Here is a 25,523-nt window from a genome sequence, read left to right as displayed (position 1 = left end):
TTTACATCTCGCTATATTTTACTTATAAATAAAAAGTAGGTGTGGTTTGGGAATAAGAGTTATAGAAAATAAATAACTAAAGCATCTATTTTTACATTTCACCAAATGGCTACAATCCTGTACTCTTTCCCTAGGTTTTCTTTAAGTGCATTTTGTCTTAACAACAAATAAAAACATGTATTTGACAGAAATCCCCATTACAAAAACAAAAGGTGTGGTATCTACTTCTCATGGAAGCAGAAATTTAAATGTGTTGACCATTCCAATAATATGAAGCACTCATGTTTATTTGCACAAGGGGTCAAAAGGTCACGACAGCTTATCAAGACCTCAACATGTCTGGCACTGCGATATGGTGGGAATCAAAATGATAAACACTTCACAACACCTTCTCACTGCTGAAATACATCAGGTTCTTGCCATCAAACTTCACAAAGCGCTTCTGGAAAACATAGTTCCTGGCAGAATAAAAACAAGAAAACTCTGAGCATATGTATGAGCCAGGAAGCACAACTATTAAACCACAGACTAACTATACAGTACCTAGCATTGTTGTATGCCACACTCTGGTTTTAAATTAAATGTGTCTAAGTTTGGGATTTTGTTCAGATCATTTACAATTTCTAAAGAATCTAAGAAGTTGTGCAGGCTAACTGTGATATCAATTTTGATGTTTGTTATTGCTCATTTAAGTGTAAAAGCTAGGAAATTCCATAAAATTGATAGTGAAAATGCTTTAAAGAAATTCTTAGCCAAAATACATAATACCAGAAGAATACACAATATGCAAAAGTACATAATATCAGAAAAATAGTTTTTTTTTTAAATTGGCATAATCACATTATAGAAAAAAAACAAAGTATAAACATAAACATAAAACACATCCAACTCCTAATATAGATGGTTTTGGCTTAAATTAATCTCAGGATAAGTCTGTGTGGACATTAGGCAAATGTAGTTTTTATTTCATAAACCCGAACACTTTTCATAACCCAGTTATTGGGTTTTCAGACCTGTTTTGAGATGCACACACAGAGAAATAGTTTGGAAGATACCCTCACCCTTGTGGGGACAGTTTGTCCAGCCAGCTGCTGATGACAGGTGCAACGTGGTCAGACAGCGAGGTGAAACTGGCGTAGGGCGAGATGGTGAGGTCCTCATTTAACTCATCGCCATACATGTCAGGGGGCAGAGAGAAGCTCCGGGTGGGGACATGGGGTTCTCCCACGGTGGCGTAGCCCATCGAATCACTGTGCATGATTTCGGAGATCCTCTGGTCCCTGGCCAGCACACGACGCCTAGGAAAACAAACCTACAACATTCACTTTGCAGCTCATTGTCATTTAAGAAGGAAGCCCAAGGAGTGTTTCAGTAAATGTCGCTTTTCTCAATCCATTCCATTGCCTGCTGCAGCGGCATGCTTCAACGTTATGCACTGATAACCAATGATCTGTTGTCAACATGACATGTAAACAGGTCTGTTTCTAGAGGCTATGATAATGATGAAGGCATGTGTGTATAACCAAGCTGATCTTTGCTGGGTCTATTTGTGGTACTGTTTCTCTAGATTTTAAATACAATCCAGTTAATAAAGCCACGTGAATGGAAAATATCTTACTAGAGTGTCTTAAAACCTCAGGGTTCCTGAGGGGGAAGATGGAAGTACAATAATCAAGTATCTTGATTAAATATCTTATTTTACTCTTAGAAATTAGTATTTTTACACTACCTATGGTGTCAACCTCTTCAACTGCAGTTTCACCTCTATATGGTACTGTTGGCATGAGTGTGTACATATTCCATTCTTACCCAGCATCCTCTTCCTTTCCATCTTCCTCCTTTTTCAACAACCCAGTAGTTCCTTCACTTTGAGTTCTTGCAAACTGTGCGTGACGGAAATTAACTATGTTAAAAGACTTCACAGTTAACAGCTCTGTTAATGTCATGGATTACAAAATCTGATTTGCAAGGCTACGGAATCTATGCTATGATTTATATCTTATTCATGGAATAATCCATTTAATTCACAGTAGTGTTGTACAAAAGAACAAGTAAACATTTATTCCATGCTGAAAAGAAAAAAGAGACACAACATTTTGGCTGTGGAGCCTTCTTTGGGTATTATACAAGAGTATCTTTGTTTTTTGAGGGACTCTTAGCTAAAACAGCAATATATTGATTACCTATGCGCTTTCACTGTACATTTATTATTTGTTCTTTATTAACACTGCTTTATACATTGAGTTTATATCTCGCAATTGTGATTTAAGTCGCAATTGTGAGATATAAAGTCATAATTATGAGTAATAAAGTCGGAATTCTTAGATTTTAAGTCACAATTGCGAGATATATACTCGTAATTCTGAGATACAATGTCGCAATTGCGAGATACCATAGGGTGTTTTTTAATCCCTGGCGGAAACGGGCTTCCATAGGCTTCTGACCCATGGTTACTCAATGATGTTTCTGAAAGTAACTCCAGTGCTTTTTGTACAAGAGCTCTTTAAGAATAGGGCATCCATGACATAATAGTCACATTCTTATCTTGCATGAAAAGTCATTGTTACATGAGCAGCAGGAGGATGTGTGCTTTCTTGCTGGAATGTTGTCAAGAGAGGAAGAGCCCACTGGAAGGGCAGTGAGTGATCACCTATGATCAATGCTGGATCATAAATACAGGCTGCCATCAATCATTATAAACAGAGCGCTGTAGCAACTAAATATGCCTGCTTATACCTTCACACCTGTACTTCCCCATCTGTAAGTTTGTTGTACACTCAGAACATTATTCTTCATGTGTGAAATGCTTGTCAGCTACTCTCTGATGTCTGACAGGGTGGGCTATACAAAATCTTGCTAAAGAGGACTTGGCTCCACCTGAGGTGATTCAACATACCAGTGGCACAAAGGCACTGTTCTCTCAACAAGAAAGACATGTTTGCTTGTTTGTGTATTTCTTTATTATCACCAGGTTTTACATTCCAACAGGTTAAATCACTTCATCACCTGTACTCCATCAACTCTCTCACTAATGAGGTGATTTAGTGCTTATGCAACAGTCTAAGCCACCTGAATGTTTTCACCTGAATTATCAAGCACTTGCAGCTTAATGTAAAAATACAGAAATGAAAGACCTTTCCTACTTCTCACGCAAGAACCATTTTATTCAGACAAGTCTGTCACATACTTTTATGAGTTTTTTTTCTCCGATTTCATAATCATAGTTCAGCTGTTCCTGACTCGGTACTGGCATGTTATCATCGCCTGAGGTGATGAGTGAAAGAGTAAAACCTGGATTTTTCCAGGCCAGCTTTACAACCTGACCCTGGTAAATGAAGAGACTTGTGATTTAAAGCAAAAACTGAATATCACACAGAACAAAACAAGGCACGAGTGAAGAGGTAGGGAAGTCTATTACACCACAGGGGGCATCAACTTTTTTAATTGACAAAAAAGAATCCATTGCCAAAGGCAAAAATAACAGGGCAACAAATCATTGATACTCACAAACATGAGAAAAAACAGTAAAATTGCAATTCTAACACTGAAATAATTAAATCTAACAAGCAAACAAAAATTTTAAAAGATAAAATTGAAATAATGAACTTTACTGTTACAGTCTGTGCCAGTCTTAATTGTGGTTTGCTTTGTCTGACAAAGCACTGAAAAGCACAACATTTTTAAAAGATAAAACTGAAATAATGAACTTTACTAGATATGTTACAGTCTGTGCCAGTCTTAATTGTGGATTTGGTTTGCTTTGTCTGACAAAGCACTGATAAAAAAAAATTCTCACCTTCACTTCCTGATTGGGCCTTTTACTCTGAAGTACAGTTTCACAGTAAGGGCTGATCACTTCCTCCTGGAGAACTGCAGAAAAGAAGGAAGCAGCACATATTTAGACATCAGCTACAAAAACGCAAGGCTTTGGCCACATTTTTCAAAGGTTATTGTAACAAAGGAATGCCCACAAGTTTCAGATACATCGAAAAGATTGTGAGAGTGAAAGATAGGTACTTTTCAGTTCTACGGTATTGATATGCGATGGTAAGGTTTTCTGTGAAATAGATCACTTTTTCAAAGTCACAGCTAACTACCACTCTTTACTCTGAGACAGACTATTCTGTCACACATACAGCCTACATCTGTATTATTATTACTGTCTCATCTGAGGCTAAATAAATAACAGTGGGTATTGTGTACAGAAATTGATATGAACATGATTTTTTATATGAGCTAGACAGGATATTTATACAATGTCATTATGAACAATGAAAACAAACATATGCACAGGGAAAAAGTGAGAAAAGTGCTTATTTAGCATTTACAGAAAAGTGGTTGTTAATAGGCAGTTAATGCTCTTACCAAATATTTAATTAAAACTGAAATGACTTACCAAGGCCTCTCTTGTTGGGCTCAACAAAGCTAGTCTTTAAAGTGCTGCAAAAACAAGAGCAACAAAAATGTTCAGTATAATGTACTGTGTACAGTTCATAAATAATATGAGCTCTATTTTCATAAAGAATGCAGGGCTTTACTGCAGAAATGATCAGTTTAAAAATAGTGTTACCTTGCCTAATTCCATTTATTTTTTAGTCAATATATACTTTAAAGCCACTACAAACAAACAGTATATTAGTTGAGACAAAAAACAATATTACAATTAAAATCCCAGACACTGGTAACTTGTTCTCCCTTTTGAGAAAAAGTGACAAGGCCAATGTTCTTCCTTCCTCATGCTGCAGAACTGACTTCTATGTTCAAGGATAGCCTCACTGCAATGCTCTCACTCTGTTGTCAGTCTAGTTTACACCACTGTGCCACTGAAAGCACATTTCAGATCTTCCGCTTCATGCAAACCTTTAATGAAGTTGCACTCTTACATTACTACATAAAAATTGATTAATCGATTATTATCATCATGCTCTACTAATTTCTAGCTCCTGGCATCAACTGAACAAATAATGTGAAGACACTAATGTATGCTGAATTTCAAAATTGCTTTTGAAAATACTTTGAAATAAAATATATTTGCTAATATATTTGCTATATTTGAAAATAGAAAACGGTCTTCAAAATACAGAAAACCATTTTAAACACATGAAGTAGTCCAGCGGATGTTTGAAGACAGAGCAAATGTCCATCGTTATTTTAGCCAATGTTGGCTTCTCTTTCCACTTTTCTAAAAACATTATAACCTTGTTATTTTGTTTAAAGTTACTTTTCTGTAACTTTATAAAATTATTGTATATACTACAACAGAGTTATTTACTGCAGATGAATAAATCCAAAAGCATAAAAGTATGGTGTTCAGTATGGTCTTTAAAAACATTTAGAAAATTCTCTGTTGATCAATAATGAATGAAGAATCTCAAGCTGAGCTGGTGAGCTTATTATACAGTAGTTTAACATGTGCCCTGATAGCAAAAGCTTGTCCCCACTGCAGCAGACATTTTACAGTCACTAATTACCAAGCAGGGTGGATGTTACAAAGAGGTCACATATACATCCTCATATTTTCATGTTAAAGTTTACTGTTGGATACCACATCAATAAACAGACTAATTTTTAATGTATTCTTGCTGATGCCAGTATAATTGCTGCTGACTCCAAACAGCCCTATTATCTTTCACTTGAGAAGTAAATGGAGCTTTCTCTTTTTGTTATAGATACCATAACAAACGAGTTACAAAATAAGCTTTCAAAGTCATTATAAAATCATTTACAACAATGACAGATACCTGCTCCCAAGAAAAGGGTTTACAAAGCCTTAAGTGCATCTCATTAATGTTCCTGAACACCTTGGTGCCCATACATTAATTCTAGATATAAAAGCACATACTTCATACTGTACTTGATATACTGTGTAAGGCTGAAACATCTATGTTTATAAAAAAGGAGGCAGTAACACACGTCTTTGTGCAGTGCTATATACTACGCTATTAATCATTTTACCAGTTATACTCCAGTGATGAATATTCACTGCTGCATCCAACTACATCTTTTATCAATTCCAACCCAGCAATAAATTACTTACATTAAGAAAATGACAATTCAATAACACTGGCCATTTTCTCCATTTAATTTTACACCGATAAGTAGTTTAGTGAATGAGAAGACTTCACTGGATTGAACACTAGTCTCGCAAATGTACCCTTACAGTTTTAGTAGATACATGACGGGTGTATTATATTTCATGCTTTATACAGTTTACTTCACAAAAAAACTCAATATAACAAAAATAATCACGTTATGCCATTATGCCAGGAAATGTATTTTTGTGAGCTTCTTTATATGAAGATGGGTTACAAAGCATCAAAAACACAAGTGCTGCTGCTGCTTCGTGTGTAGTTTCTGGTGATTGTCCTTGACTGTGTCACTTTCCCAGACACCCACACTTCCCGCAATCCGAGCAGCCCAATAACAACAAAAAGAAAAAAAAACTAGAACTAATAACTCTTTGGTACCTGAGGACAGGATCACACAAACATCACTTCTGCTCAAATTAAATGTTAAACACCGAGCACTTCATAGTGCACTTTATTTTTTTGTGGAAAGAAGGCTGGAAGAAAAAACATTATACAGGAGGTCTATTTAGGCTCTACGAATTCTACAGTTTCACAAAGAACAGCTTCCTTTACATTTGGTCTGTCTCATTGAGAAAATGAACAGTTAAGAGCATGGTGTAACTCACATTTCACTCTACAGTAATATAGTTAAACATCTAAAACAGTGTATATACAGTACATATTTATGTATCCTCGAAAGCTCTATACTAACACTATAATAATCAAATGATATGTTGCGATTGGAAGAAATGGGCTAACACCTCCTTAAATGATGTGGCTCACTTTTGCTCTTATTTCACAGTAAAGAAAGCAAACAAATTAGAATGAAAAATCTGTTTACCAGCTTTTCTGCCAAAATCAATGCAAATACATAATACTAAACAAAGTCTCCTCCCATACAAAAACTGCAGGTTTCAGATATTTTAGCTTCTTAATGAAAAGCAAAACTCATTACCATTAAATCAAAATAGGAGAGAATGGTAACATTGTCCCCAGACAGCTAAGTTTACATCTAATTGCTACACTTGCAATGTTAATATTAATTTAATATACATTGAAAACATCTTTTGTGCAATATTTTACTGTTTAAAATGGGTGCAGCCTATACCTTTTATCTGTGTTCACTGGTAATGTTTGCTTTTCCTTGTTATAAATGTTACAGAACCAAATCACCATGCTTTTGCTGATACCGTATTCAAAGAGATCTTTAGCAAATCACACCTAAAATATTCCAGACACAAAAATATAGGCTACCTGTTTTTTTCCGGCGATGGGCTTAAATCTTGCCGAGACGGGGGAAGTGGGACAGGTCTATTCCGAAGTCCCTCGCATGCGCTCGATGGGGCGCCAGGTAAGGTGCCACAATAAATATCATTGGATACCATCTCAATACTAGAGTGAGGGGAACTGGGTGGAGACAGCAGAGGCACTATGGAGAATGACTCCTCATCATGGCTGCAGGGGGAGACAGGGGATGATGAAAGGGGACTTATGAGCTGGTTGCTCTCTGCTCTTCCCGGAGAGCCAGGGCTTGTGAAACTGGCTGGTGGAATTCCACGGTGCATTCTTGGAGGAACTGGGGGTAGATTCCCAGGAGTTTTAGCCAGGGATTCCAGTGAGTTTGAGTGGCTTAACCTCCTCTCAGGTGTCCTCATGCACTGCCTTTGCTCAAGACCAAGGCCTTCTGCATCAGTATTGGACTCTCCTGGACTAAAGCCTTGTAATATCACAAAACAATTCAAACTGCAGTCCTGAGAAGACTCTTTTGAAAGGTTTCGTTCCTGAGGTTCTGTTTTTGGACAGGATGCCTGTTGCTCAGTCTTAGGTCTGCTGAACACCGTCCTGGGTTTAGGTATCGGTTTTACCAAAACATCTTCGCCAACCTTGGAATCTTCAATAATAGTGGGAATGTTTGGGACAGATTTGTTCCTAATGAGCTCAGAGGTATTGGAAAAACTCTCAGAAGGAGAATCAGGCCCTAGGTCTTGTGGCAATGCCTGGTTTATAGCAGATTCTGACCATGATCTGTCCAATGCTGACTCCTTGCTTTGTAATCGTGCTGTTTGCTGTATCTGCTCAGCGAGTTTCAAAATGCGTTTCCTGTGGCCTGTAGCTGTTACTCCAATTTGGATGAGTGTTTCATTGTCAAGGTGGTAGAAATCATTTGCCTTTTGGAAGCCAAATTGTCGGAAGCTATCCATGTACTTTTCAAGATGAATGGAAGCAAGCAGCTTCCCAATATCTGAGCAGTCATCGCAAGGTGTTGCCATGGTGAGTCAGGCCTTCAGTTTCAGCCAGTTACCGATACAGTGTCCAATACTGGCCACAAAAGTGGAAATCGCACCACTCCTTCATCTGAAATGATAAAAAAGATAACATTTTGAGAGTTACTGGATACACAAGTACAAAGTTAGAAACCAAAAATAATATCTTAAAAGGGAAAAAATGCTGTTATACTGTATGTAATAAATATATGCCTTTTCTATTCTGGCTACTTAATTGTATCAAATTATGTCACTAATTCTGACACTGTTCCTCTTCATACAAATCTGATGATTGAAAAGAGTGCAGCGACAAATACATATTTTCTGGTGCTCATGAAAGCCCCTGTATTTTAGGAGTTCAGATTATGTCACTGTGACCTTTCAAGACAAAGGGTCAGGGCCTTCCCTCTGCATCATAAAATCACTTGGAACAAAGACTGGGGTAATTTATCTGACAAAGACTCCTTGTTTTTCCTTTTAAAATCCTTGTTAGGTGCCTGCAAGAGTACAGGGACTATGAAAAAAAACACCTATCCAGTAGCAAGAAAATAAGCAGGAAGTTCTCTTCTGTAAAACTTTAAAGACTTTTACAGAGTCTTAAAACTACACAATATAAACCACATAATGAGGTTGTAATGTTTATCGAAGTATGTTCAAAAGACGTACAATCTCTTTGATTAAACAAACTTACTCTACAAACAGAATTACTGTACGTAATTGAGCAAAGATTCCCCAATTGTCTGCATGTAGTAATTATGGTATTAGTGAAAAGGTAAAATAGCTTCTTAGAGGACTATCTCAGGTTTGGGTGCTATTTGGACTTGTTTTAAGGTTTTTAGCTATACTTTAAAAGATAAGAATGAATTACTTCTCATATATATTTATTAGTTCAGGTGGGTAGCTGCGTCAGCATGTGTAGGCTGCAAAGGAAAAAGTAATAGGTTTATTCCATGCTGAAAAAAAGAAGAAAGAGAACACAACGTTTCGGCTGTGGAGCCTTCTTCAGGTGTGAGAGAGACAGGGCAGTAGGCAAAGGTTTACCTATTCCGACTGCCCTGTCTCTCTCACACCTGAAGAAGGCTCCACGGCCGAAACGTTGTGTTCTCTTTCTTCTTTTTTTCAGCATGGAATAAACCTATTACTTTTTCCTTTGCATATATATTTATTATACTAATATATTACCACACATGACTCTGCTGGGTGCTGTGTAGCTATGGTAAGAGAATTCCAGTGTACTTTACTAGCACATATTTTTAAGAACCTAAATCTTCAAACAAGTTTTTAACAGCAAGTATTAGTGGATGCCAAATTTCTCAACTCTTCTATCCCCACTTGGCAACACAATTTCATAACTAACCTCAGTTTACATCATAAACTGTGTAAAATCATCTGACAGTTAGATATTACAAGACACATATTACTGCTGCTCATGGCTTGCTGAGCATTTCACTAATATGACTTTCCTGCCAAAAACAAATCATGATTCAATATAGGTGGCCATATATTTAGTTGCAATGACACTGTGCAGTATCTCAAACTATTAATAAGCATGAATCTACCGATTTCCCCTGTTCACTTTTTTGTTATCCTTGATGTTTTACTACTGAATATATTCAGTTTTACTACTGAATATGTAGCCCATTTTATTTTTGTACTCATACTCACTGTACTCATTATACTCATTGTACCCAAGCAATGTGCAATGTACAATGAACAAATACTTTTTCAAAATAGGATAAAGCAGTTATGCAGGTAAATCATGCATAATGGCATATTCTTGTATAAAATCACTTCTAAGTAACTTAGACAAAACTGCCCTATGTATTTTTTAAGATAACTTTCCTTAAAAACTGTAACTGTAAGTCCAGATGACTTAAAGTAATACATCCTTAAACACTTAACAAAGATAAGTCTCTGGTTTCTAAGTGGGTTAGTAACAACACAGTGGTTGGAAAGATGCCACTTTTAAACACATCTTTTACAAACCACAATACCACAGAAGATGTTTCATTTTTTATTTTCAAATATGACTCCTACACATCATCCGGAGTGTGGACAAATTAATACTAAGGTGACAAAACTTTAAAACACATTGCAGAATCTTCAAAATTATAAGAAGGGTTACTTAAATAAGGTGGCACTACATTTTACAAACTGAAAAATTAACGTACGGTAAGAGTGTCACTCTCACCTTACACACCTTGTAAAGGGAATAAAGGGATTAAAGGGATACTGGATCACTGTTCTGTTGCTAAAAAAATAACCAAAGTGTCTGCAAAAAACAGTTACACCTCATGTTAACAAAAGGCATCTCATAAAAATATATATCATCAATCTTATAAAAAATTACACCTAGCAATTAATATCCAGTTGTATTGACTGTAGATCATTGCACATTATTAAATGAGCTGTATCAATATAACTAAATATTAAAGCTAAGCACTACATGTATTTACTAGCATTGCATTTTCTGTGCTGGTAATTTTATAATTCAGGTTAATAAAAAATATATATAGTCTTGAAAGGATACATTCAACTTGCTCCTGCCTTAAACGTGGTGTTACTCTAAAGGGTGTTGAGCTCCAAATCATCCTTTCTTCTTACTCACTGTACACACAGTATACAAGAAAACCTACTTCGAGTAAAAAAAAAATGCCACTGTAATATATTATGCAGAGTGAGGAAAGAAGCTGATTTATTAGAGCGCTTAAGGTGTTCAAAAGCTTGAGAGTGAAGTACAAGCAAAATGATTTTTTTTCCCTAGAGTTCATGATGATGTGTTTTTTTTAATGAGAGGAATGTTCTTATTATAAGATATTGCATATGTATTATAAAGGAAACTAAGCAATTTCTCACAACATCTTTTCTTCTGTTTTTGTTTTCTTCCAGATAGTAATTAAGGCTGCCCATGTTATCAAACCATTGTAAATAAGAACTGACAAGGGCAGCCACAGACACAGGGGGCTGTTTACAGACATCTGATACCCCACCAAGACAAATAATTAGTATCTCTGTGCTAATTTCAAACTCAGCCCTGGGACTTTTAATTACAAGTGACACACACCAAAAGAAAAAAAGTACTGAAAAAGAAACACTTTTTAAATGTTATGATATACTGTTCCACTATATAATGTACATTAAAAAGGCTCCACAGCCGAAACGTTATGTTTTCTTTCTTCTCTTTTCAGCATAGAATAAACCTATTACTTGTTCCTTTGCAGCCTATGCATGCTGACCCAGCTACCCACCTGAATTAATATAATCTTTATGACTCTTTCAGATCTAGTGTACACATGAAGCTACATGTTGCATTCTAATTCTTAGACGGCCAACTTTCCATCTAGAAAAAAGGTTGCTTCACTTTGACTTTCTAGAACCCCATCAATATATATGTAAAGTTCACAATTCCCGAAGAGGACATTAGATTTACATTTACACCTCACTGCTTTTCAGGCACTGATGTTTGATAAAGCACCTGGATCTGCTGTTTTAAGCTTTTGTATACAATTCCTTAAGGGAGAGCTTTAAAACTGAAGAGGATAGAGAAAGGTTAAGGAAACAAATGTTTTTTTTCCATATATTTATATAAAACAGACAATAAAATAATTATTGATGATTATGGTATCATGTTAATTATGAACTTGCAATATAACAAGTGTGTTACAGAGCAGTTACAGACCTGCAAGAACGATGGAGTGAGCATTTGAAAAAGCCAAAAGCTAAAGGCTTCCTGCAAAGTTTTCCCCGACTCTGCAGTGTCCCATTGGGCAACAGAGCTTGAGAACATAGCAGTGCTAAAAATCTCAAGGCCGACTGTGGCTCTCAGCCAACATCTCTAAGAAAAAGGCTGGTACTTCTCTCATCATATTTTTAGAATAATTTAAAATTTCAGCACGGTGATCTGAAATCTTCCTTTATAATTCCATATTACTGTGCATGTGAGTTTTGTAACTAAAATAGATTAAATGACAAGAAACTACGAGCAAAGAGCTAATGTACTTTAGCTATAGAGGAACACTATAAAGAGAAGGTAGGGAGTATTTCTTAAAATAAAGAGGTAAGCACAGCTTCATATTAATTAATGCATTACAGTTTTTGAAGCACTAGGCTCTTACAGAGCTGGATGATTCTGGATTTATTTCATTTATGAGTTGAGTATTTCACCGACAAGTATGCAAGAATGTTTAATGATTTTTGTAGCCATCACATATTGTACATATTGACTGCAATTTTGTTAATGTAATTTGAACAAAATTTTTCTTTAAATGTTATCTGCAGGCTTGTGAGATAAAAAGTAAATTTGGGAATGCTGAAAAGCACTGAGGTGTTCAGTTAGTATCATATGGACTGAAAAAATCGGAAGCCATTTAATTTAGATATGATTGACACCTTCAGAATTTACATATCTTTACATCTATCGGATGCACTAATGACAGGCAAACTAAAAGGCTTAGTTACTATTTTCAGGCTTAAAACTGTTTGCGATTGTAACTGCAAGGCAAATGAAAAAGCACATTATCCAAAACAGTCACTTTTTTTATATTTTCACATTCATTAGGTAAAAGCCATGGATATCAAGCAGAAATATCAGTACATTGTAACACTTTTAAAGGTAAAGGAATCTGTGACTAACTTGTGGTTTCATTGCTGGTTTCTGTTAAAATTGGGTTCCTGTAAATTTTAAAGTGCAGTCACTATGTGCACTAAATAGCAGTAGTGGTTCTGGTCATTACGTGCAAAGTTACGTTCAAAAACTCTTTCTGTCTTACTTGGTTGGGATGTTACAGCATGCCTGTGCAACATCGATGACTTCACCATAAGCACTCTTCCCTGTACAGCAGTAGTGTTCTGTGGGAAACTCGCCATTGTGTACATGATTAAAAGGGAATGAGTCATACCCTGTCTCAGAGCTGGCAGGTAACCTTTGGCTCCTGCATGGTGATACACCAGATTTATGGGGAGCTTAAAGGAGGAGACACATGAGTTCAACTGACAGAATGAAGTATAAGAGAGGCAATTCGAAAGGGAGGACATTCGAAAATTATCTCTGGATAACTTATCTATGACCTTCTAGCTGAAAAGCACTGTTTACCTAACATACTATACAGAATATCTTAGAAATAGTAATGTCAAGACTGAAAAAATACTTTGTATGAACACACACGGTCCAGATGATTTAATCTCAGCATATGAATGCAGCAAGTAATGTAACTGTATTAGTTCTTACATAATAATGTTAAAATAATGACAATAATAATAGGCCTACTCTTTTTAAAAAGTACTTTGTGAGCACATCTACATTTGTACATGCGACTCTGTGCTTTTATAATACTTCCTGATAAACAGAGAGCTGGTATAACTGAGAAATGTCTCAAGTCAAAGATAATATCTGACTTTTAAAACGAGCTGTGACTTGCAGTTTAGAGTACTAGAAATGCAACATCTAACTGATGAACTGCATACCTACAAACACAAGCTTAGTAACTACTAATTATAAAGTGATATTTTCCTTTCTTTCATAGACCAGAGCATCCAAAATACTACCTACCTTGCATGATGAACTTCTTTGAAAGCTGTTATTAAACAATTGAAATATGTCCCAAATAAGAGTATAATTCTAAAAAAATTGAACATGTAATTTCTGTAAATTAAACATGCTTCTTTAAGAAATGTGGATTCACAATAAGACGTATCCAATACTGAAGACGATGCAGTTAACCTTCCAAAGATTATGTTACCCACCCATTAGTCAAGTCAGATAAATGATACTACCTTTACATTGATCATTGATGTGAAAGTTAAAAAAATTACAAAACAAAAGAAAACGAAACCTCTTGGCTCATAAATAGGTATATTTTAACTACAAAGTAGGAAGGTTATATTAGACGTGCTGCATTTAATCAAAACAAAACAGAAACCGACACCGAAAACAGTTTAGACAGGATACACAAAATCCTGGTTCAATGACAAAGATGAACTGAAGTAATGGAAGATAAGGATGAAGACACAAACAGATGGCCTTAAGAAATTTCACAGTATGAGGAGATGTAGAGAGACTTGTTCGGCTAAAATATTTTCAAACATAAGATGCCATTGTGGTTGTGCCGAGACATAGGATAACTACACCTGAGGAGATGAGGGACAAAGCTGTAATAGATGAAGAAGACCTAGAATAGCTCTGAGAAGTAAAGAAAAATCTTTCTAAAAGGTAAAAAAAACATCCTTTGTTGTATTGTCTAGATCGGCTCCTTTAATTTATTCAGAGATGGTTGGAATGCATGTCTGTTGATGATTGCAGTTAGCCATGAGTGTGTTGATCTGTAATGACGTTCCGTTTGGTCCTGTGGGGCTTTGCTTGTCAGCCTGGCATAGGCTGAAGATACTTCATTACCAACCAATCTACGTTTTGTTTTCAGCAATTTATTTGTACAGATCAAACTGCCAAACCTTGAAAAGCATCAAGGGCAAACTGCTGGTGAAAGTTTCTTTTCTAAATTCTAAGTGACTCACCAGAAACTGAAGAAACAACATTTAAAATTAGAACCTTTGGTCTACAAGTTATAAATATAAGCCTTTTTTGTAATATGACTATGTAAAGACTATATTGGACATATACTCAATCTTCATACCATGAAATGCACTTTAAAGCTGTTAAATGATTAAACTAAGCCGTTGGTCACAAATAAACAATAATAAGCACAAATGTCTAGCCCAAAGACCAAGATAAATTTAGAGGAATAAAGTACTTGCCCTTACACAGTGGCAATTACTTTTATTCAGTACTGACTTTCTTGAATTCTCTCTCTCACACACACATTTAACAGTTCAAGCTATTCTTTTCTAAATGCACTTAGAAAATAGAAGGGTTTCTAATACTGTAAGCAAAACTGAGATTGTTGTTGTGTTATGTATGGCTAAACTGAAAGACCTAACTAACTTTTCACACTTTCCATTTGAGTCAACACACATTATCCCTCTATCCAATCTCCATCCAGCTCCCTTTGGACTCCCATGGCCACAAAGTCTCTCTTTCTGACTTCATAGGAGCTGCTGAAAATACAGGATACAGCTGTCTCTCAAACCCTATTAAAAACATAAGCCCACACCCTCCTTTCCCCCAACCCGCTCCAAAAGGAAACAAGATAAGTTACTGATGTTCACACAGATCAAAGATAAACACAGCTTGGTGCCTTTGGGAATAACACAGGGTTGTTATTCTGACTGCAGTAAAAACCCAATATGGGAATACACTAATATATACAGTATATACAACAAAGCAGGTGAGTAGTCCTGTTGCTCACACTGTGATTCATCATATATGCAAACAGTTATTTTAATATGCTGGAAGGTAAAAAACATCCAGTTGACTGCATCTTTCCAAGCTCATAATGCAAACTGTTTCTGATGGATAAAACTAGGCCCAATAATAATAAATTCCTTACACTTATATAGTGCATTTCTGGACAATCTACTCAAGCACTTTACAGACAATGGGGCCTCCCCTCCACCACCACCAATGTGCAGCATCCACCTACCTTAAATATGTTAAATATTTGGTAACCATAATGTATGCTTCAGTAATAATAATTTTTTAAAAATTACCAACACAGCAACTAAGTACACAACAATAGAAAGGATATAATAAACTGGTTTTAGAAGCAAATTATCTCAGTACAGGTAATAATGAAAACCACATTACAGTTTTAGATACAACATTCCTTGTTAACCTAACATTTCAAAAGAGTTCATTCACTTGCTGCTGTAATAGCATGTAAATCAGTTGATTGGTTAGAACTTCACCATGACTTGGTGTTGGCAATAGACTAAAGAAATTCCAGTAATAATCTCTTAACATTGCATTAAAGATTAATGAAGATATACATAAATCATGTACATGTCCTTTGAAGTAAACTGAATCTATCAACGTTCTTCTACAAGAAAAGGAAGCTACAGCTTTCATAGAAAAGTGCTGTCATGTTTCAGATTAGGAACAAAAAGCAGAAGAATACATTTACCAAAACATGCCTTATTCACATGAAAAGCCACACAATATTACCAAGAATACCACAATTAAACTTAAAAAATAACTTTGGATATAACAATTTGGATAAATAGTACTGCAAATACTGGTTAGACTTCAAAATACAGGTACATTACTGTACATTTACACTATAATTACCTTTTAATTGAGGTACAAATATAGAATGGCATTCTTTGAAAATCGATGTGCACATTTATAGCTTAATTACTGGTACAATCATAGGATTATTACGTACTGAAATGTGCATGGTCATGTATAAAAAGGTGTAACTATACTGCAATACCGGCAATATTTCAAAATGCAGGTACACATCAAAACTTAAAATGTTACTCTTGCTAAAGTAATAATTACATAATGCAATTACAATATCTATCATATGATTAAGATGTAAATATATACATTTCAAAATACCACCCAATTGTAATTGTAATGTACAGTATTGCTGCATTGTAATTAATGCACGTGTATTTTGAAGTGCATCCAAAATATTTAATGGCAACAATATGAAAAATTTGTTATAGAATGGGTTTATGATTAGTTGTCAGCAACCAGCTCAAGGCATGCCTGCACATAAGCCTCAGCAGGGATACCACTGCTGTCACCCAGATAGATGTTGCACTTCAGTGCTGAATGAAGTTGCCCCCCGTTATATGTAAAGACCTGTGGGATTAATCTTTCAACATGGGAATGGCTCCAGTTGTACAGCCAATGTGGTGAAAAACTATTTGGAATGTAAACAGGCCAACAGAACACTCTCAAAGACATCTTCATCAAGTCTTGGAGGAATCATGGGAAGTGTTAAGTGATATTTATTACACCACTTCTTCACTGCTAAACTGAAAGAGGGATGAAAACAACATATCAAGATTTGTATGAAGCAAACAGGCCCCATACCATCTTTTGTAATGATGAATCGTATATGCAGCATACAATATGTATTTTAAAACGTTTGCTTATAATGTTATTTCTTCAAAGAAAGAGAAAAACGTGGTTTATGTAATGTATCTCTGTAACTCCTCATTCCCACACAAACACGCACGGTAAACTCCCCTGAAAGAAAGCAATCTTTTAGTTTCACTGCCAACATCTGAAAATGAAACAGGTCATTTTATTCGAGGATAGTTTCTTTCAGGAAGCCTTTGATCTTTCACGATTTGACCACAGTACAAAGAGGCACTAGGAAAATGGAGAACTTCTAGGTAGGGTGTGGTGTGGGGTGGTGGAATCTTAAGTGTAACTGTGAAACGGAGTACTGGCGTGGCCTGTGTTGAGTCTAGTGAAAAGTTCTTAATTTTACTAATCAAGGTAGAGTACACAGACTCCTGGGGAAGGGAATTCATCAGAAATTATTACAACTAAATATTTTCTCCTGTTACGAGCCCAGTTTAGAACCCCTGTCTGTGTTACACTGCACTACCTCGTATTCACACAATGGTCTGATGCAGTGACAAACTGGTTCAATTTCTTCTCTCTGCAGATACAGACTGTAAACAGTAGACCTGTAGTGACCTAAGGAGGCAGGGATAGCCCCCCAGTGAAGATGATTGGTTCTAGTGGCTAACTAGGAGTCACATACGGTATGCATCCATGCACATGTTCCTAGTCGGGTCCAATGACTTGGACTTGAAGATTCGACTAAATTTGGATCAGAACTCTGGGCTCCTCCTGGTCACAGTCAGTAGGCAAAAAACAGGGACTATTCAGTCTTTGGAGCTAATTCTCATTTTAAAAACTCCTGTTTCCCAGTTTCCACCAATTGTTGGCTTCATTTCCTTCCTCTCTTCCTTCTTCCTTTTTTGTCAACCTAAAAATGTATTTTTTAAAAAAGGAGCCATCTTTGGACAGACAGTAAAACGTCATATCATCTGTGGTCAGGAGATTGTTTAAAATACAAGATTCGTTCAAACAACTCAACTTGACTAGGCCCTTTATTACAAAACTCATAGGTTCAAAGTAAAAAAATGGTCATAAAAGTGTCACAAGCTAGTGTGATTTATAACTGGTCATAAAAGTACTATTATTTTATATGACTTACAGGCAATTGTTAAAGAATGTTGGAGCAATACATAAATTAGAGACTCATCCGAAAGACAAAAACATTTTAAACTCCCTATTCTTCATTTGAACAAATTTAAATACATCTAAACATAATTAACATCCATAAGTATAAATGTTGCATTCATGGGAACATAAAAAAAAAAACATTTGAAGGTACTCCTTTCAGACAACGACTGGAAATAAATACATATTTAAAGAAATGTAGTACTAGCCAAAACAATTTAATTCTTAAAAATAGCATCTATGTAAATGTTACAGTAAAGTGAAATATTTTCATATCTAAAAAAACCTATTTAGTCAGCATTTTCATTTTATTTATTCTATGCTGAAAGGAAAAGGAAAGAGACACAACATTTTAGAAAAAGGCTTCACAGCCGAAACGTTGTGTCTTTCCTTTTCCTTTCAGCATAGAATAAACCTTTACTTGTTCCTTTGTGCATGTTAAGTCGTGTTATATTCCAAGTAAAACCAATACACAGCACATGAGGATAGATAATATACTGTAGGCCTTAACTGCAGAAACTGCAAAAACTACAATCATTAAAGCTACTAAAAAAAAGTACTCAACCCCAACAAAGTCACATTAGTCACAGAACTGTGTGGATGCCTACTGCTTTGTGAGTCCTCCACTATTAAAAAAAAACTCTTATTTCAAAGTAAAAACCCACCCACGGCCTAGTCGCATTTCCTTGCTTGAAGAAAATTTGTGGTCTTTGACTCAGCAACATTACAAGCAATCCAGTCTTAGTACAAAGTAAAGCAAAAATAATACATCTCATAGGCCAATTGCAACGTTACATGCAGATGATAATTTATCAGCAGATAATTTTCGGTTCCTACCTATGATACATATTTGGTGGCCACTATTTATCCTAACACTAATTTACATGTTATGAATTCAAACAATTGAAGCAGAGTCCAGTGAAGAACACACATCCAATTAAAGGGACATTTCTTCTGTTTAGAAAATATGAAATAGTTTTAGAAATGATTTGTGAAGGTAGCAGGGTAATGTCCAATTAAGCACCTGATAAATTAAGTGGTGAATTCAGGAGTGTTTTCAGATAAAATAATTCCATTAATCAACTGCATATCCGTCATGACAGCAACTCATACTAGCATTGGGGATGCATTCTGCATTTTTTTCTTTCCGCCAGTGCAGATTGAGTAAATCCCATCTTTTCCAAACTCTTCACCCCGATTTATTTCAATTCAGGCTTCAATGGTTTTACCCTTTATTCAGATAGGATTAGTAAATTGAATAAATGCATCAAAATCTGCATGATCTCACATCTCCATGAATGTGAATCATGGAGGCAATGTAAAACACACGGCCATTCAGACATTAAATCACATCCTGTGATCAAATTTGCATCAGGAGCATAGCCTGAATGAATAGCTAATTGAATGTCACAAAAATTACTTTTGTTGTCACAGTTAGTGGTAAAGAGAAAATAGCGTTATTACACCACGTATTCTTTGATGCCAGTCAGACGCTAAAGAGAAAAATAGAGTAAGAGTAAGAGTTGGGTGTAGGATTAAAATCAATATTCTGCCTCCATTTCAGCTGTTACCCGTATTCATAAAATAAAACGTGAATACAACACTCCTAATTACTTCAGATCCAATTCAAGATTAATTAGGTTTCAGGGACTGAGTGTTTGAAATTTGAAACCACTTTTTAAAATGAAAGCTGTTAAGACTTCTCCCCCATTTAAATGTTGCTGGGTCTAACAGTCAAACAATTGGTGGAAGCCAAGGAGTCAAAGGCAATTTGTGAAACCGAGGAATCAAGGAGGCCTTTGGGATGGAGGGTGCAGGGGTGTATAAATAACAGTAGGGTACTATTGTACACCACAATATATCATTGTTCAGAGCTGGCTGTAGCCATGTTGACTTGATGACTGAACACACTTGTGTGCAAATAAGTTGGCCCTCTTCCTCAGAGTCACATTTTCATTACCCAGATATGCAGTTTTGACAGAGAAGTACTGTTGCATCGACTTTAAAGCTGTGGCTTACTGGGTTTAGAAATACAAGTTTTTGTTTTTTTTTTTAATTAAAATTGTAGATTTGCTCTATCAACAACTCACCTAAAGCAGGACTTTGTTTAGTAGCAGTTTTTCTCTTTTACTAAAACTTTCATGCGTTTAATTAAGCCCAGAGCAATTAAGTATTTCGTACCTCAAATGAACATTAATACACAAGTGGCCTCTGTGAAGTATATTAATTGAAACCCACCAAAATGTAAGGCAGAAAAGTCAAAAGAAATACAGTCACCATGCCTCAGGACTCACCAAGTCTATGCCTGCATGTAACTCCAACAAAGAATCTTAATAAAATAAAAACACCTACTGTATCTGTGCAATTGTTTTATCAGACTCTTATATGTAGTGTTTTTTTTTCCTTAAAAGGCACCTTCTTATACTAGTACTATAGTATAACAATTAGATCTCACATTTATATTTTTGCACTTTAGTTACATTACATACGGTTAACTATTCAAAAACTACACATTTAAACACAAACATGTACTGTACACACGCAAAAACAAAAAGTACCTGTTAATGAATTCAGCTTTAATTAAAAACATGAAAGCCCAGTTCTTGCAACAGAACTGTAAGAAACATAAGAATTGCGCTTCATTTAGAGTAAGACTGAATGTCTGGGGTATGAAAACTTGTGGTTAATCTTTCTCATTTAAGGATGATGGAAAAAAAAACAGGAAGAGATGGACTGTGGAGCTGCTGAAATTACTACATCATACTTTGACTTTTTTCCTGCCCGTATCCCTTGCTTCAAACTGCAGTCTTAAACTTTACATTTTTTACAAAAATAGCAGGATGCATTTCTTACATTATGGCTATCTTATTGTACATATGTGTTCTGACCTATGCTCTGTATTGCTTCTGCTCAGATTACTAGCCTGTATATCCTCTGATTACCCCTAAATATCACCACAACATTTAATTAGTGATAGTGTCATGGGAGGGCAAATAAAGGTAGAATGATGCTCTGAAGCCAATTGGCGAAGCAAAATGTAATTAAGCCAGTGTGATACAGTGTGCAATGTATAATCTGTGCCCCACATTCTGCTTTAAGTAACTGATTCATCAAGTTGATGAAAATTAATAAAGACAGCCTGGAAACTCCATCTGGAAACAGTGAATGACTCAACGGGATACTTATTAAATAAATAACCATAGGAAACCTGTTTATGTACACTGTTTATTTTTTGGTGTCTTAATTCATAGTACTTTTTTAGTACTGCGCAGTTCCCTAAAAGCAACAGTGATTATCTGATATTTTTTCCCCTATTCAAGATCTTCATTAGATGGAAACAAGGTAATGTTTTTAGATGCAGCTTTAGTTTTACCATAGTATCATTTACATCATTGTTTAACTTTTTTATCGCCTACCTTCTAAAGACATGCTGGTCAGGCTAGTTGTTTCTGTGTGTGGGTGAATACCTACAATGTAGTGGCATCCTGTCCAAGGTTTGTCCACCTTGCACCCTATACTTCCTGGATAACCCATGGGTTGCACAGGCTTTCGGATGATGGATGCATGAATTAAACTAGTTTTTTATTACCTGCTTCTTAAAAAACTGACATTTGAATTGAGTGTTATTATCCTGTTGTTTGAGCTCTGTTTTGTCAGTACACCTAGACTCTGACAAAATCAAAACCTTGATCCAACAGCAAATTACAAATACGTGATTTTATGGTAGGATCCTGCTGGATGAAAGCAAGCAAGCCTGCCAAAAAGCCAGTATCTAGTACACGGTTTGCACGATGGCTAGGATGAAAATGTGATTTTGTATCATCCTAGTTTGTTTCTGTCTAAATCTGAAACTTGTATGATGAAAAATACTATTCAAAGCTCTCTGACATTAATTCACTGATAATGGAAAGAAACACAAGTTATTGTCCATTTTTACCAGAGAAAATAAGGAAAACCTTAATTTTATGGGTACTTTTACGTAACTTCATTTTTGACCTATTTACTTGAAACATTGCTTAGCTGCACAAGTCCTATATGTACTGTAAAACAGTGACCCTTCAAACTCAAGCTAATGGTATGTTAAACAGAAGATTACAGAGTGTTACACGAAACAATGACACAGTACGTACCAATGTATAGGCCTTCAGATTTCAGTAACATCTTTACGTGTCAATCTGGCCACATTTTAAATCACTTCAATAATAATTTTTGTAAATCAAAGTTTCAATTGCTGCTCTTTTATACTGATGTGCACATTCTTACAAATGACTTCAGACGCTGTCATAGTCCCCGTGCGAAATAATAATAACAAAGTAAAAATGTCTAAGAATATAACAAGAGAACAAAGAAGCACACACTTAACAGAATATGCAGGAAATGACCGAACAGCATCAGAACAGAGATACATCTATGTCGCACTTTGGCAGACAGTAGTGGTAACTATAGTTCAACAACAAGTCATCTTGAGTGCAAGGCTGGTCTAAATGAATGTGAGCAAGACACTTCACAATATACATTTCACTACAGCCTGCCCCGGACTGTCACAGAAACCTGAAGATACATGTTGTGTTGCTGCTGAGCACATAACACACTTAAATGCCAAAACCTCTCTGTCTAAACTATGACTGAATAGTGCAACATGCAGACATACGATTTTCGGAAGAGTTCCATCACCACTCTTAGAAACATTCTACTGTGCTCGGGAGAAAAAGCTCCAATAATGAAGAAAACTGAAAATGCACAAGGACACATTTTAATGGCAGAGAGTAAATAGACGTGCCAGGGGGTTTACCTGATACATAGCGTAATTTTACTTAAGAAGGCTCAATACACAAATACAGACACAATCATAAAACGTTTGTCAATAAGCTTATACCTGCTTTTGCCAAATCAGAAATCACCAAATTGAAGGTGTGTTACAGTGTTACAAAATTCACCTTCACCTTATCTTATTAGGAGCAGAGCGTAGGCACTGTGGCTAGGGATCTACGCCTGTGGCTGGAAGGTTGCCAGTTCAAATCCCACAACTGGCAGAGGAATCCCACTCCGTTGGGCCCCTGAGCAAGGCCCTTAACCCCAACTGCTCTGGAGCGCCATATAAATGGCTGACCCTGCGCTCTGACCCCAGGCTTCTCTCTCCCCGTCTGTGTAACCGTGTGTCTTATTGAGAGCAAGCTGGGGTATGCAAAAAAACAAATTCCTAATGCAAGAAATTGAATATGGATAATAAAGTGATCTTATCTTATCTTATTATGACCAATCCATTTGGTCATGACAATCCAAGACTAGCCTGAAAGGCAAAGACAATGGACAGAAAAAAATAAGAAGGCTTTATATTCTTAGACTAGATAAAAATGTTCAGAACTGTTGAAATTCCCTGATCAAGAACAGAAATAAAGATACACTGCATGTAAAGATGACAGAGCAGGTAAGGCAGAACTATACAAAAGATTACAAAAGGTGGATTTCTTCACTTTATCTTTTTAGTTCATGCATAGCAGCCACTGTATAATAGTCTATAGATTTAGCGAATGTTTACTAAAACTTTTATCTTTAAAAATAGCATTATCTTAAACAGCATGACTTTATGGTCATTAGTCCACCCATCTTACACTACCAAAAGACAAATCCCCGTTCTTTTTAAGGATAATTAAAATACTAACGGTTCAACTGCTATTTCTGTAGTACTGCATATAACTGGATAAATGTCATTTCTAAGTGCGTGGAGTCCTGCAGAAATGCATTATAATCCACTTGGTCACACCCAAGGATGAGGACAAGGAAAGGAAAAGCATCAATGTTATTACATGCATATATGAAAAGAAGGGAGGGTTCGTAACTCACAATATGTGGTCTTGGTGCACATAGACAGGCAAATCTTACTCAATTCCCCACACTTCTTATTCTGAGAATAAGCTATAGGGGACATAACAGAACTTCTGAACAGGGTCAGTATCATTTTATTAATAATAAGAAAGAGATTCAGCTACAAAAAATGATCGTATATTTCTGCACCACAAGCAGAAGTCACCAAAGTCTCCAGAAGGCTTCTGAATGTTTAAGAGCAATATGTCACACTCGCAGCGACACTTAGTGAATCATCATCAAAAAGCCGTTTTAGAAGGATGACCGCTTTAACGCGATGTGCAGGCTTTGTGATTATACAAATAAGATGTGCCTAGCAAAGAAAACCTCCCAATACAGGGCTCCTCATACCTTTGATTGCCCATCTGACTTAAAACCATAAGAGAGAGGCAAGACCTTATCAAATCCAATGACTGTTGAAAAACTTTACCAGAGTTACACAGCCCACTGCCAAGGAAAGTATGAATTACAATTATTACTATTATAGTTGTTATCAATATCCAAAAAGCATGTTTGTTTGTTTGTTTACTATATGTTCACCCGTTTCATGCATGGCAGCACACAGATTTTATTTTTGGACCTACTGTAAATGAACTACGTGGATGACCATAGAAATTTACCGTGAAGGTAAAAGTTGAGCAGAGATCCAATTAACTGTCACATCACAGAAATTTACCGATTTATATCTACTTGCCAGGTCACTACTGTAAAACACTTGGCACGAATAAGGCAAGTCCATAATCTGCTCCAGTGGGTTGTGGCCCTTCATAATCAATTACTAGTATCATGTTGAAAACGTTCGATTAACTACAGTCTCGCTCCCTTTGCCCCGAAACTTGTAGCTGAAGTTTTACTTACCTCCCTCTTGTCTCTATCGTCAGCGAAAACTGTAATGTTGTCCCCCAGCTTTTTAAAAAAAGGCATAAGTATTACAGTTTGCAATTCTCCGGTACTTCGGACCATGAAAGAGCAATCAGTAGGCATGCACTAGTATGTATCCGAGCGCTCTGAGGTTTTGTTGAAGTATCTCCTTTGCAGATCAGGAACACGAACGCAGACCTTAAAGGGGAGGACGTGTGAAGAAGAAAAAGTTAGCCGACTACTCTTCACAGAGTACTATACAGTACTGTCTTGCACTCCACTGTTTTTAGATACACGTTAATCTTTCTTAGTAAGCAGATCATTCATATTTAGTATAGATTTTTATTATTTCATTATGGAACT

At 36.1% G+C, this 25,523-nt stretch overlaps 1 protein-coding gene across 2 annotated transcripts in view; it reads right to left on the bottom strand.

The window, feature by feature from the left end:
* arap3 (ArfGAP with RhoGAP domain, ankyrin repeat and PH domain 3) overlaps window positions 1-25,289 on the bottom strand; it is a 45,341-nt gene extending 20,052 nt beyond the window's left edge. Inside the window, exons 1-7 of one of the 2 annotated variants that reach the window (XM_088932623.1) lie at window positions 25,158-25,289; window positions 7,323-8,423; window positions 4,397-4,440; window positions 3,797-3,870; window positions 1,810-1,883; window positions 1,062-1,298; window positions 389-458 (exon numbers count right to left, since the gene is read on the bottom strand). In XM_088932623.1, coding sequence (XP_088788749.1) covers window positions 389-458; window positions 1,062-1,298; window positions 1,810-1,883; window positions 3,797-3,870; window positions 4,397-4,440; window positions 7,323-8,338 — 1,515 coding nt within the window. In that variant the 5' untranslated portion in view covers window positions 8,339-8,423; window positions 25,158-25,289. The remainder of the gene's footprint in view (window positions 1-388; window positions 459-1,061; window positions 1,299-1,809; window positions 1,884-3,796; window positions 3,871-4,396; window positions 4,441-7,322; window positions 8,424-25,157) is intronic. The other variant, XM_088932624.1, reaches the window with a different exon arrangement.
* Between the last annotated feature and the right edge of the window lie 234 nt (window positions 25,290-25,523).

The sequence above is a fragment of the Atractosteus spatula genome, chromosome 14 (genome assembly GCF_055471065.1).
Source record: "Atractosteus spatula isolate fAtrSpa1 chromosome 14, fAtrSpa1.hap1, whole genome shotgun sequence".
Taxonomy (NCBI): Eukaryota; Metazoa; Chordata; class Actinopteri; order Semionotiformes; family Lepisosteidae; genus Atractosteus; species Atractosteus spatula.
Note: the sequence above shows the minus strand (reverse complement) of the source record. Positions and strands in the feature narration are given on the sequence as shown.